The sequence below is a fragment of the Hippopotamus amphibius genome, chromosome 7 (genome assembly GCF_030028045.1).
Source record: "Hippopotamus amphibius kiboko isolate mHipAmp2 chromosome 7, mHipAmp2.hap2, whole genome shotgun sequence".
Lineage (NCBI taxonomy): Eukaryota > Metazoa > Chordata > Mammalia > Artiodactyla > Hippopotamidae > Hippopotamus > Hippopotamus amphibius.
In genome coordinates this window covers 24,363,802-24,378,285 of record NC_080192.1, presented here as the reverse complement: position 1 = coordinate 24,378,285, position 14,484 = coordinate 24,363,802, and the positions used below count along the sequence as shown (strand labels likewise).

Below are 14,484 nucleotides of genomic sequence, written 5' to 3'. Positions count from 1 at the left end.
ATTCTGGGACTTGTTGGCTAAGTGATTACTAGAGCCTGGTCCTGCAGATGGGGCCCAAGATTATATCTAGCTTCTGGGAACTAGGGAAGACAAAATCTGCATAAATGAGGCAGGGACTGACATCTAATAGGCCCTGGCCCTTGCAGAGTATGGTCAGGAACCAGCCCCACTGGCATCCCCTAGGAGCTCATTAGAAATGCAGAATCTCAGGTCTCACTTCAGACCCACTGAATCAGAATATGCATTTTACTTGCACATTTTAAAATGTGCAAGTAACGTATGCACGTTCAAGTTTGAGAAGCACTGGTCTAGGCTGGTGCTACCAATGCACTTAAAACTCTAATGATGACTTTCCAAGAAGTTACTCCATTGCCAGTTTATATGGGCTCCACCGGTAACCTCTGACTTCTTTTGGTACCACCCAGGTCAAATGTCAGAACTGAAAGGAGACTAGGGGAACACCTAATTGATATTCTCATTTTACAGATGAGGAAGCAAAATTCTATAGGGGTAAAACGACTTGACCAATGCCGCAACTCATTAGTGACAAAAATAAGAATGGGAACCTAAGTCTTTTCATTCTTAATATTGATTTCTTTATAAAACACATATAACTCAATTGCTTACTAACTAATTAATAAAGCATTTATTGAGTGCATACTGTGTGCCAAGCATTTTGTTAGGTGATTAAGATATCAAGATGAAGAAATCACAGATCAGCTACATTTAGTAGAAGAGGGATTCTTCTTTCACCATTCTTGGGCTGTAAGACAAGACAATTTTTTTCATTTTATTTTATTGAAGTATAATTGAGTTACAATATTATATTAGTTTCAGGTGTACAACATGATTCCATATTTTTATACATTATGAAATGATCACCATGAAAAACCTAGTTACAATCTGTCACCATACAAAGTTGTTACAATATTATTGACTATATTTTCTATGTTGTATATTACATCCTTGTGACTCATTTATTTTGTAACTGAAAGTTTGTACCTCTTAATCTCCCCCACCTATTTCACTGATCCCCCAACCCCGCTCCCCTCTGGCAACCACAAGTTTATTCTCTGTATCTATGAGTCTATTTCTGTTTTTTTATGTTTGATCATTTGTTTTGTTTTTTAGGCTCCACGTATAAATGAAATCATGTGATATTTGTCTTTCTCTGTCCGACTTATTTCACTTAGCATTATACCCTCTAGGTCCATCCATGTTGTCCCAAATGGCAAGATCTAATTATTTTTTATTGCTGAGAAATATTTTATTGAGATATTTATTTTTATGGCTGAGAAATATTTTATCAATATATACACACATACATATATATATATATATATATAATTTTGAATTAGCGTATTTTCCAGAAGTGGAATTGCTGGATCATATGGTAATTCTGTCTTTAATTTTTTGAGGAACCTCCATACTGTTTTCCATAGTGACTGTACCAATTTACATTTCTACCAGCAGTTCATGAGAGTTCCCTTTTTTCCACATCCTTATCAATGCTTGTTATTTGTTGTCTTTTTTATAATAGCCACTCTATCAGGTGTGAGGGGATCATTGTGGTTTCGATTTGCATTTCCCTAATAATTTTTGATGTTGAGCATTTTTTCATGTGCCCATTGGCCATCTGTATGTCTTCTTTGGAAAAATGTCTACTCAGATCCTCTGTCCATTTTTTAACCAGGTTGTTGCTTTTTTTGAGGTTGAGTTGCATGAGTTCTTTGTATATTTTGGATGCTAATGCCTTATCAGATATATCATTTGCAAATATCTTCCCCCACTCAGTAGTCTGTCTTTTCATTTTGTTGATAGTTTCCTTCATTGTGCCAAGGCTTTTTAGTTTGGCGTAGTCCCATTTGTTTATTTTTGCTTTCATTTCCCTTGCCTGAGGAGATGGAGCCAAAAAAAATATTGCTATGAGCAATGTCAAAGAGCATATTGCCTGTGTTTTCTTCTAGGGGTTTTGTGGTTTCAAGTCTTACATTTAAATCTTTAATCCATTTGAGTTTATTTTTGTATATGGAGTGAGAGAGTAGTCCAGTTTGATTCTTTTGCATGCAGCTGTCCAGTTTTCTCAGCACCATTTATTGAAGAGGTTGTCTTTTCTCCATTGTATATTCTTGCCTCCTTTGTTATAGATCAATTGATCATATAAGTGTGGGTTTATTTGTGGTCTCTCTATTTTGTTCCATTGACCTGTGTCTGTTTTGGGGCCAGTACCATACTGTTTTGATTGCAATAGCTTTGTAGTAGAATTTGAAATCAGGGAGCATGATATCTCCAGCTTTGTTCTTCTTTCTCAAAATTATTTTGGCTATTTGAAGTCTTTTATGGTTCCATACTAATTTTAGAATTATTTGTTCTAGTTCTGTGAAAAATGCCATTGATATTTTGATATAGATTGCATTGAATCTGTAGATTGTCTTGGATAATATGGCCAACAATTTTAACAATATTAATTCTTCTAGTCCGTGAACACAGTATATCGTTCCATTTGTTTCTGTTGTTTTCAATTATTTCATCAGTGTTTTATAGTTTTCAGAGTACAGGTGTTTTACCTCCTTGGTTAGCTTTATTCCTAGGTATTTTATTCTTTTTGATGCAGTTGTAAAGGGGATAGTTTTCTTAATTTCTCTTCCTGATAGTTCATTGTTAGTGTATAGAAATGCAATATATTTCTGTATATTAATTTTGTATCCTGAAACTTTACTGACTTCATTATTAGTTCTAATAGTTTTTTGTGGCATCTTTAGGATTTCTATATATAGTATCATGTCATCTGCAAACAGTGACAGTCTTACTTCTTCCTCTACAATTTGGATACCTTTTATCTTTTTTTTTCTTGTCTGATTGCTATGGCTAGGACTTCAAAACTATGTTGAATAAAAGTGGTCATAATGGGCATCCTTGTCTTGTTCTTGATCTTAGAGAAAAAGCTTTTCACCACAGAGTATGATGTTAGCTGTAAGTTTGTCATATATGGCCTTTATTACGTTGAGGTATGTTCTCTCTATACCCACTCTGTTGAGAGTTTTTATCATAAATGGACGTTGGATTTGTCAAAAGCTTTTTCTGTGTCCATTGAGAAAATCATATAATTTTTATTCTTCAATTTGCTAATGTGGTGCATCACATTGATCAATTTGCAGATACTGAATCATCCTTGCATCCCTGAGGTAAATCACACTTGATCATGATGTACATACAAGGCAATTTTAAATATAGTATTCCTCGGTGTTTGTCAAAACCATATCACTTCTTTTTCATTAAAAAAAAATAGTCTTTTCAGAAGTGAATGAGAGAGCATTAGAAATTGTACCATGGGTGTATTGCCTCCTGAAGAATCTAGTCCTGAGTATGCAAGGTGATATAACTTATCCCTGAGGAGTAAACACAAGTGGGGAATAGAACTAAGCACTATTCTCAACTTAGAACTAAGTGAAGATTAGACAAGAATGAGCTGGGGGATCAGATGGGAAGCTGGTTTAGGATTAGCAACAGGTCTAAGAATGTGGAGAATGAGGTACCCAGGTAGGGTAAGGAGCCAGGAGTGATTATGGGGCTAAAAATGACAACAGTAAAGCTCTAAATACTGCCTGAAGCACTTTACAGTGACTCATTCAGTCCTCACACTGATCCATGGCATGGGGATTACCGTATCTTCATTTTACGGATGAGAAAGCAGAGGCATAATGTTTTAATATTTTGCCCAAGTTCATGCAGCCAGTAAGTGGTGGAGGCAAACCCAGTCTCTCTGGCTCCAGATCTCAGGTTCAACACAAGCATGCGAGTGAGTTTAGTGTTTTATTGTTTAACTATTGCCGTGCTTTATTCAAGTTAATTCTGATTTCAGACTTTTATACTTCGAATCCAGTTGTCTGTGCCAGGCTCAGTTAGGGAAGGCTTTAAATTGTATGGCAAAACCATTGACAAGTATCGGTTTCAGGAAGGAGAAAGTCATTTTCATGATTAGTGGTTAAACATAAAGCATGTTTTCTATTTAAATTTTTCCAGTAACATACTTTGGGGAACTTGATTAGTTCTTAACAGATGTAATGAAAATTTCAGAATTATAAAGATGTTAACATGTACCAGGTGCTGCAAGCACTACTGAAAAAATACAGGATATCACTCCTGTCCTCAGGGATTTTATATGCTAGCCTTGAGAGTCAAGGTTAACAAACACAGACCAAGAGCAAACACCATAAGGCACTGTGCGATCTTGGGCTAATCTCTCTGGGCCTTATTTCATTTTCTTTTCAGAAATGTTTTGTCAAATTTTCCAAAGTTTGAAAAATCAAATTTTGAAATATTTTTAATGAATAAAAAAGAACAGTTCTCTGTCTAGCTGTCCTCATCCCTGAATCTCCCTCCTCAGATGCAGTTACTTCAAACTCTTTCAGCTGTTTTGTTTGGTTGTTTTTTTTCCCTCCCATTTATCTAAATTACACGCACAGGTGATGATTTCTCAAGTGATCAACCTTACACAATACTATGGAAGATGAAGGCTAACGTCAGTCTCTTTTCCCCTCCGACACACACTCTTCTGCTCTGCATATTCTCCTAATTGAGTTATATCACAGTTCTTAAACTATAGGCAGTGTTGCGATTATGACTATGTAAATATCACTCACAGCTAAGCCAAATAAGGTACTATTTCCTTTCTTCTTGTCTTTGTTCCTGAAGAAAAAAAAAAAAATCTGCCTCATTTTGGTTTCACTTAGTGTTCTCTGTGTTTTAGAATCTCTCATTCTTCCTAAGGTTTCAAAGAACTGTACACTCCTTCTCCATGAGGACAAACTCATCAGCTTGTCTCTTAGTTCCTTGTTTTCTTTCCTTCTTCAGAGCCATGCTCCAAACTGGACTGATCGCTTTCATGGCTCAAATATCATCTTCAGAGCCCATTCTCCATCCTCCTAATAATCCCTTCCCTCTCTCTCTAAGGTGGATTCCCTGGCTCCCATGTTTCTTTCTGTCTCGACTTGCTCTGTTGTGTTGAATGGACACATCTTCCAGCTTCCCAGGAAAGAGTATGCTGGAGGTTCTGCTTATTCAAAGGTCTCACCAGACACCACAAAGTGCATTCATGGAAGGCTCTGGTAAAGGATAAGGCATGGCAGGATAAAGAAAGCACGCATAACCATTAGAGAGACTAAGATACCCAGGAGCAGCTTCCTGGGTCCTCTCTCAGGTGCACGGGACACTCGTTATCTGTGGGTCATGAACCACCAAAATATGGTGAGAGATCTTGGTTTCAAGAAAGTTGACTGTCTTACCTGGGAGGAGTCTTTCATACCTCTCTGGTCACATAGTCAAAAACAGGTGTGGGGCCTGACTCAATGAGAGAAGTGAAGATGACGATAGAATCCAGGTGTAAATCATCAACATGTGCATTTTCTGTAAAAAATGCTGCTGCTTGGTGTGTTTCAGACCCTAAAACAGGGCTACGTTAATTGCTAATTTCATTCAGGTTTGGCCAAGAACAATTCCTTGACTTCAATCCCCTGAGATGATTAACAAGGTTGCAAGAGACTGAGATTACTGGAGCACTTTACGAGAGCACTTTTATAGGAGGTAAAAAGACCTTGTATGTCTGACAAAAGCTCATGGTTTTAATGCTTAGTTAATTGTTGTCTAGGCATAAAATTCTAGGTTGAAAATTATTTTTCCTCAAAATGTGGGAGGCACTGCTCCATTATCTCTGGCAATCCTACATTGCTGTCAAGAGTTCTCATCCCATTCTGATTCTTAGTTCTTTATTTGTGACTTCTTCCCTCTGGAGACTCTGGGCATCTTCCCTCTGTGCCCTGTGTTCTAAAATTCCATGATGTGCCTTGGTGTGTGTTTGGTGCTGGATTCTGAGAGTACCACATATTGATGTGAAGCATAATCTTCAGTTCACGAAGATTTTTTCTTTGATAATTTCCTCCCTCTGATGATCTCTGCACTTTCTGGAATTTCTGTTATTCAACTATTGAGCCTATTAGATTGTTTACTTTTCTCATCTTTTCTCCCCTATTTATGTTTGTAAATTTAGGTTTCTTTGGAGGAGATATTTTTAACTTCATACTTCAAATCTTTTATTGATTATTTTGTTGTTAGGATCACATGTTTTCATTTTTAAGAGCTCTTATTCTCTGTTCCATTTTAATAGCACTGTGTTCTTGTTTCATAGATGCAATATTGGCCTTCTCTCTCTGAAGATATTAATTATGGTTTCATTGAAGTTTTCTTCTGCTCTCTGTCTTGTGTCTGATCCTCCAAGTTCCTTTCTTACATTAGCTTTGGTCTCTACCTTTCATTTCATGTCTAGTGACCTTGGCGATCCATTCATGTTTGAGAAACTGAGAAGCATACTGAGGTCCAGCTTATGGACTTTTGGCCTCATTGGAGGGTGACTGTGGGAGCCAGCACTTTCATTGGAAGATCCTGAAATGTCAGTATCTAAAGGTCTTTTCATCTGTTGAATTTCCCCAGAGAGGACTCTTTTCAATTCCTGCTTGGTTTTCTACATTCTGGGCAGGGTCTGGAGTGGGGTAGAAGGGTGTCTCTTGCTCAGAATACAGCCATTCACTTAATTCCAACATCTTCAGTTTAGCACCTCACTCCTGGACCTAATGTCCTTCCTGAGCATAGATCTCCTTTGATTTAACCTCAGCAGAGAGAAAAATGAAGAAGTTTGGCTAGCAGAGAAGAGGCAGGGAAGGAAGGGAGGGAGGGGGTCTCCTGGTTGCATGGGTTCAGAAAAGGGATGGGTGGGAGGCTGGCCCTGAGCCTGTTGCGTTTCTTAGTTGTGCTTATGGTTGGCAGCCCCCCTGAAGGCAGGTGGGCCACAGCCTGTCCTCTCTGCTGACTCAGCTGTGCTCTTTCAGGTGCTTCCAACGTGTTGCTAACATCTCTCATCTGCTTCATTTTCTCTCTTGCGTCTGTCTTTGTGAATTTATGCCTTAAAAAAGAAAAATCCCTTTACTCTTTCGTTTGTTTGTTTTTGGCCGTGCCGCATGTGGCTTGTGGGATCTTAGTTCCCCAACAAGGGATTGAACCCTTGCCCCCTGCGGTGGAATCATAGTCCTAACCACTGGACCACCAGGGAATTCCCCAAATCCCTTTACTGTTCTTTTAGTTTGATTTGTGAGGAAGCAGAGATAAATGCATGCACTTAACTAGTCAGTTTTGACTGTCAGCTCTGGGCCTCAGCTTTCTTAGAAGGACTTAGAGCAGACTCCCTCTAAGGTCCTCTGAATCTCAAATTCTGTGAATTCATGGTTGTAAATAGGTGCTGCAGAGTGTGGGACTCATTTCCCAGTACTCATTTAGTAATGGGAAATTACTAAAGCATGAATCATTAGCAGAAGTTTCCTCTTAGAGGTGGGGGCTGGAAAGCTGTGTATGGATTGAATACACGGAGAGAAGAGGAAGGGAAGAGCATAAGTGAATGCACAGAAGTAGCCATGACCACCGATGGGAAAAGGGCATATTGAGAAGGAACAAGAAACGAAGTTGGATAGTCACCAGGTACAATATATATTAGGACTTGTTGCAGAGGGCCTTCAAAGGGAGATTTAAACTTAACTGCAGTAAGAAGTGTCAGTCTTCAAAAACAGTATAACCTTGGTACCAACTAGCATTTATTTTCATCTCATAACCTTTGCACAATTCTTGTTCATATCATTTCTCTTTAAAGTGAATTGGGAAAAAGAAACAAAAACCTTTTTTCTCTTTCAAAGGAAAACCTTTGAAAGTATAATGACATTATTTTGAGAACCAATGCTGCAGTTTTTGAGGCAAAGTGTAATTTTGATGTCACATTTTATATGTCTTTTAATTTTCTTATAGGTATTATTGTTGTATGCATATAATATGAAGCCCCTGAATATTTCAGATGTTACATCTACTGCTTACAACAATGTATACGTTGGCTCTTTCTGGGTTCCACTAAACAGGCAAGTAGAGACCAATTACCCACAACTCTAACCCTCTTTTCTGATACTTTCATAAGATTGGCTGTTTCAGAAATATGCAAGGTAAATCACAGGAGAGCTTTTAGAAGGCATTTTTGGAAGAGTCTTCCTTTTACTTAGCAGAGTATGATATTGCAGTGGTTAAGAGCATGAACTCTGAATCCAGCCTGCTTTAATTCAAATGCCGGTTGTGCTCCTTTCTGTCTTCCTTCTTAGCAACCTTGACCAGGTTACTTAACCTCTCTGTGCCTCAGTCTCCTCATCAGTAAAATGGGAATAATAATAACAGGACCTAGTATTGTTGGAGGAGTAGTTCCTGGTACTTCATAAAGACTACAGAGAGTACAGAGATGTGGTCTGTACTATATTTTGCCTGTAGTTTGGGGTGTGTTTTAAAAATAACTTAATGTGGCTCTGTATTAAGTTGCAAAATTAAGCCCAGATTCCACCTCCATCCTGGTCTCAGCGTTCCGGCTGTGCCCAGTCCTATTTTATGTACCCAACTCAAAAGCCTCTGAGTCAGCCACATTGTTTTCCTCCCTCTCCATCAAACAGAGGATGGAGACTCAACTTTTGCTCATGCCTGGTTTATCTCTTTTCTGATTGCAGCTTACCAAATTTCCTGTTTGTTTTTCATTTTTTCTTTGCTTAGTCAATTTAGTTTTGATTCCAGTTTTCATTGCCCTTGTGACCTCAGCCTCCATTTTCTCATTTCTGAGATGGAAATAATACTTGGCCTACCTTTTTGGGTTATTGTTATGATCAAGCCAGACAATATATGCATATACTTTGTATGCATGTATAATGTATGCATATATTTGAAAGGCCGAAAGCACTGGGCAAATGTCGTCTCATCAGGGCCACCTGTGTTTGTCAGTGTCGGCTCTTTGCCCTGCTCACCACCTACTAAGTGCAGGCAATTGATGCTTCTCTGTTCTTCCCTGGAGAGTCTGGCTGCTGCTCTTTGATTTCCATTTTGGAGGACTCTTTCTCTTTGGCCTCTCCATTAAAGAGAATAAAACAAGAGATGTTTCAAGAGCTGGCATACTTTCAATTATTCAGTCAACTTTTTTCTTTTTCTTTTCCTTTTTTTTTTTTCAGTGAAATGGTAGAAAATCTTAGACATGGGACTATACCGGCACAGCTAAGCCACAAAGTCAGGAAATTATGCCCTTTCCTTGTACATCCAGAAACACAGCAGGATTTTTTTTTCAGAACCACATGATAAAAATGGTTATAATTTCTGCAGAGCAGAATGTAACCAAATTGACAGGATTCTGTTTTTACTCCAAAAAGTTCTTGACTTTGGTGTGTTTATGATGAGTGGTAGGGTGACGAACGTTAGGGACATGCCCGTAACTGAGGCTCTTGTAGAGGAAGATGCCTGACAAACATTCATCTGATTCATCCCTTGGTGACACAGCGAAAACAGACTGTTTCTCTCACCTAGAGTGGAGTTCCTTGTGTTCTTATGAGGGTCAGGATCAGTCTGTGGGGAATTGCTCTTGTTGATCATCCTTTAGAAGGCAAAATAAGAGGATGCTTGGAAAACGGGGGAATCGATGTTCCTGCATTTATTCCTGATGTCATCTTGCTTTTCTGCATCATCTAATTCTTTTTTATAAAAACTTCCCTCCATCCCTGGATGGAGACCCTTACACCCACGCACACATATGCACACATCTACACTCTGCACGCCTGTATGCTAGAGTCACTGAGAGCCCTGCAGGTGGCTATTTGCCTCCTTCAACTGTTTCAGTGCTTTTCCAGCTTCTGACTGCACTCACTAGTTAACCTCTGCTTCCAGCACCTCCACAATTCACTGGCTCGTGGCTCCAGAAGCTTTCTGTCCTCAGCACAATTGCCACTGTGTCCTCTGCCCTCCTCCTGGTCTTTTGCTTTTCCTTTCTTCTTGATTCTTCTCCCGACCCCCACTCCCCACACAGTACATGTCATTGTATAGGCTCATTGACTGGTCTCTTAGAGCCATTCCTAATTCTTAGCTTCAGGCCAGCCAGCCAATCAGAACGTGGCATTGAGTTCAAGTAGGAGTAGATCTTTTATCATTGCCTGGTGTTTCTTTGCCCATGTAGATATTTATTTTCATCTTCAGCAATGTTTTGGATGCCTTCTTTTTTTTTTTCCATTGTGCCTTTGCCAGTTTGTAATTATAAATCTGTCTGAGCATATAACTAGATCATAAACATTATGCAGGAGAGAAGTGTGTCTCTTTGCTCATGTATCTTAAATGAAAGAATGATTGAATGATCATTCCTGGGGATGCCAGAAATCTAAGTGTTAAGAAACTAAGGGCTTACTTTACATGTTTTATTGATTCTGGGAATAAATGAATGTCTTTCTTAATTTTCAAATAAAATGCATATGTTTGTTATTTTTAGAGTTATTTTAATTCATGAGAAGCTATCTAATCTTATGCAAATTGCTGAAATATCATTGCCAACAACTCCTAAAGTTACTTCAAATGAAAATGTATCTCAAATAGGAGAAACAGAAGAGGAGTCAATTGATAAAGAAATGGAAGTAAGTTATTAAATAATGGAAAGTTATATTGCCATTGTAGGATGGATGTCATTATATATAATTAAATTATTTTTTACTTTATCAGGGCAGAACTATGTAACTAAACTTGAACAATGTAGTTCTTCTGGCTCTACTTTCTCTACCAGATATGACCCAACTTTTGGACACATAAATAATGTTTTCTTCAAAGCTCTTCTAAGCATACCAATTATGAGAAACTGATGGTAAATGAAAACAAAGCCAATCTAAAGAAATCATTCAGATATAACCATGAATCCTAAGAAACAATGCTCTGTAACTTTATAATGTTACTTTTAATTTTTATTCTAAGTTTAATATTTGAGCATTTTTATTACCCAACTAATATGTGAGGAAAAATTAGGAGATATAGATAAGCGTGTATCTTTCAGACTTTTTCTACACATCTGTATTTTTAAATCAGAAAAACGGCATTATCCTTATAGTGTGTTATTAATCTGATTACAGAATTGAGTGGTTTTGTGATGACTGATATTCATGTTTTGGAGGAGTTCCTTCTAAGTTCTAAACCCACTGAGAAATGGGACACAGGCAACCGGTATATAGAGAGCTCAGACATCAGCATCATTACTGATAAAGCTGATTAGCAAACATGGCTCTGGATCTATGGCCAAACAGGCTTATTAATATTTCACCCCTGAATTAGCCAGACTTGCCCACCTAGTCACATAGTAATTTAGCACATTTGTATAACCACAGAATTTCCCGTACTCCCCTTCTGCCCCTACAAGGCTGACCACATGGAGGAGCAGAGAATAATAGTCCTGCAGGCAGGGTGCCTTAAAAAATGTAAGCAAAGATTGCCTCAGTGGGGCTGAGCCTAGCATGCTCTGTTGCTTTTCCCAAACTCACCAATCAGATAAATGACTCTGCTGTCCTGGCTGGGTCCAAAAGAAGCTGGAAGTGTCCCTCCTTCTTTGGGAGTGGAGTGGAAGTTCCTTCCCTCTATAGAAATGAGAAGAGCACAGAATACCTGTTCTCCCCTAATCACTTGCTCTTTGAATTTCCATTTGTACATTCATCCAGTTGCTTGAGATATATGTTCTATAGGTACCATGGCTATTGAAAAAAAAAAATCAAATAGATGTACAAGGCTTAAAATGAAAAGGGACAGTCTCCTACTCAACCTGTTCTCACCCCAAAGTCCTGCGAGCAGACCATTTTCAACTCTTTCAGCTATTCCTTTTGTTGTTTATTTTACTTCCAAGTGTATAAATGATATGCAGGATCAGTTATGAAAAGCAAGATACCCAGCACCCTTCAAATCCAGGTGGGTCCCCTGGGCTCCTTGTCTGCTCACACCAGCCTCCAGGCTGGCGGCACATCCACCGCCTGGAACATCCCCAGTCACTGGGCAGGAGGGAAGAAAGGGGGCTAATCACACCCTGGCTCTTAGAGTCTCCATCGTAGCACTTCCACTAATTTTCATTGACCAAGTAAGTTGCAAGCCACGCCAACAATTCTGCTACCGACTTGGAAAGAAGAAAGCCAGAAAAATTGATGAATAGTGCCAGTGACAGCCAAAAATAGTTATTTTTTCTTGATATATCAGTTTTATATAATATCTATTGATTTTACTATATAAGGACTTAGATTCCTTATAATTCTCCTCAACTTCTTTCCCCTTCCTTTCCAAATATTGTTATATCACAGAATTTAATTAAATCAGCATTCAGTGTTTACATTATTGTAACCCTATAGACAATGTTCACAGCGAAGTCACAGGGTACTGTGGTTATTTTGCTTTCCTGTATAAGGTTTGATTTTTCTTTACTTGTCTTTTTTTTTTAACTTCTTTCTGATCGTTACATCAGATCTGTCATACGTTCATCCGTAGACTTTTACCCGAGTGTTTATGCTTATGTCTGAACTCCTCTTTTCCTTCCTGTAGGCCTCTCTCCTCCTGCTCTGGTTAAGGACTTATGGCCCCCAATTCCTGCAACACAGCTCGAATTCTGGGACCTCCGTCTGCTGCTTTTCTGATTGAATTGTCAGCGACTTGGATCCCATCTCTGTTTTTCCTCTCTGAAAGCTTTTAGGGTCTTTCCTTTACTTTTGGTCTAATTTTTTTAAAAAATCATTCTCCGCTAGTTTAATATTCAATTGGTTACCAGTAACAAAACATTTTTAATTCTTAAAGAGCATTATTGGTATGGCTGTTTTTGTTTTCTCGTTTACCTTATCTTTACACCGACTGTGAACGTGCAAAAGGTGACAACTCTCCTGATTTTCAGAATATACTTGTTGGCGTTTTTCAGTCTGAATTTACCAGAGTAAGTGAGTGCAGTTTTCATTATTGTGAAAGCAGCAAGTCCAGCTGTAGGAGGATTGTCAGGCAAGAACAGTTAGTCTTTGCAAAAAACAGCTCTCCAGAATGGGTGGCGCCCGTGCTCTGTGCCTGCATTTATCACAGAACTGATATCTTAGAATTTTAGTTGCACATCCTTTATAGTGTCGTCAAATGTTGCAACACAAATTACCAGATGTTTAATGATAGTAATGGTGTGCTGAGTACTTACAATAAATCTCCCAATAGGTCAGATATCTCACACTCATGAGATTCATATACGTAATTCTTCTCCTAAAGTGCACTGTTGCCCTTTCATATCTGTTTTCAAGAACTCAGCTCATTTCGTTTTCGAACTTTTCGTAGATCACTTCCAATCATAGTTTTTTAGTCATAAACCAAACTTATCAGGTTGCTGTCTTTGAGCCAAAACCTAGACTATTCTTTGCTGAGACTGTCCTTGAATCCATTATTATATAATTCATAAAAGGCAAATGATTATTTTTCTCCTGAACCCATTTGTCTTTTCAACTTACATTGTCTGAGACGGGAGAGTGAGTGTCCGTAAGAGGAAGGATTCTAGGTTGTGCTCTGCCACTCAGCTGTACTACCGAGGCTCGGTCACTTAACTTTTCCTGGGATTAGTTTTCTCCTCATTGCTGAACATGGTCCTTTCACTCGGATACTGCTGAGATGAAGAGATGGCCCTTTGGCTGCAATGGGAGTGAGATATCAGTATCAAGTTCACCACAATGAGCCTAGCGCCTGCGCCGGCAAGTTGACTATGAGTGTAAACAAATCAGGAGTAAATGGAGGCAAGTGGGGGCATTTGAATGCAAGCAGAGGGAAGGATCCAGCCACCTATCTTGCCCTAGCCAAGCTTTGTGACTTCTCTCATGCCCTGACTAGAGTGATAGATGTGAGTGGCTCAGTCCACGAGTAGAACAAACTGCTTTCAATCCTGACGTTCTCCTTCATATTTTTGAGTTTGTTTTCTTCACCAACTTAAAAGGTGTTTCTTCAGCCTTAATTAGGGTATTTTGAGATGTGTTCCAGTTCTGATAGTTCCATATGTGAAAGAATGTCACAAAATGGGGAAAAAAACCTAATATTTTTAGTTTAGGTGAATTAGCAAACAAATTAATTCACAACATTTGAAAGTTGTGAAATGGAAGGAACATATAAAGTTTTCTTTTTTTTTCCAGGGTACAACCAGCACTTAAGAAAAAAAAAAAAAGCTAGGTTCTGGGTTATAATGAAATAAATTCCATTGACTAAAATCTGCCAGTTTGTTGTCATGACAACCTTCACTTGGAGCTAATTAGAAGTTAACTAGGACACTTGAAGAGATTGATTCTGGTTGGGAATTGGACAGGATTTCATCACCTTTATAATCTAATATATTTATTTCTATCACAGTATAGATTTTTGGTGGGTTGTTAAATATAAGGGTTCAGGAACTGTGCCTTTGGTTGATATGGGAAGTAGTGAATCTTGTTCTTTTTCTCGTTCCCTCACTTTTTTTTTTCTTTTCTCTCCCCCAAATCCCTATGGTCTGGAATAAGCCAAAAACTTCAGAACGCAGATATTAATTTGAGATGTTTTGGGAGGGCTACAGAACAGGTGTTCCAGTCACTTATGGCTTGA

The 14,484-nt window shown here is 38.5% G+C and overlaps 1 protein-coding gene across 2 annotated transcripts in view; it reads left to right on the top strand.

Moving 5' to 3' along the window:
* CFAP54 (cilia and flagella associated protein 54) overlaps positions 1–14,484 on the top strand; it is a 277,803-nt gene that overhangs the window by 232,370 nt on the left and 30,949 nt on the right. For both annotated transcript variants that reach the window (XM_057741715.1, XM_057741714.1), the window contains 2 exons: positions 7,846–7,952; positions 10,370–10,511. In XM_057741715.1, coding sequence (XP_057597698.1) covers positions 7,846–7,952; positions 10,370–10,511 — 249 coding nt within the window. The remainder of the gene's footprint in view (positions 1–7,845; positions 7,953–10,369; positions 10,512–14,484) is intronic.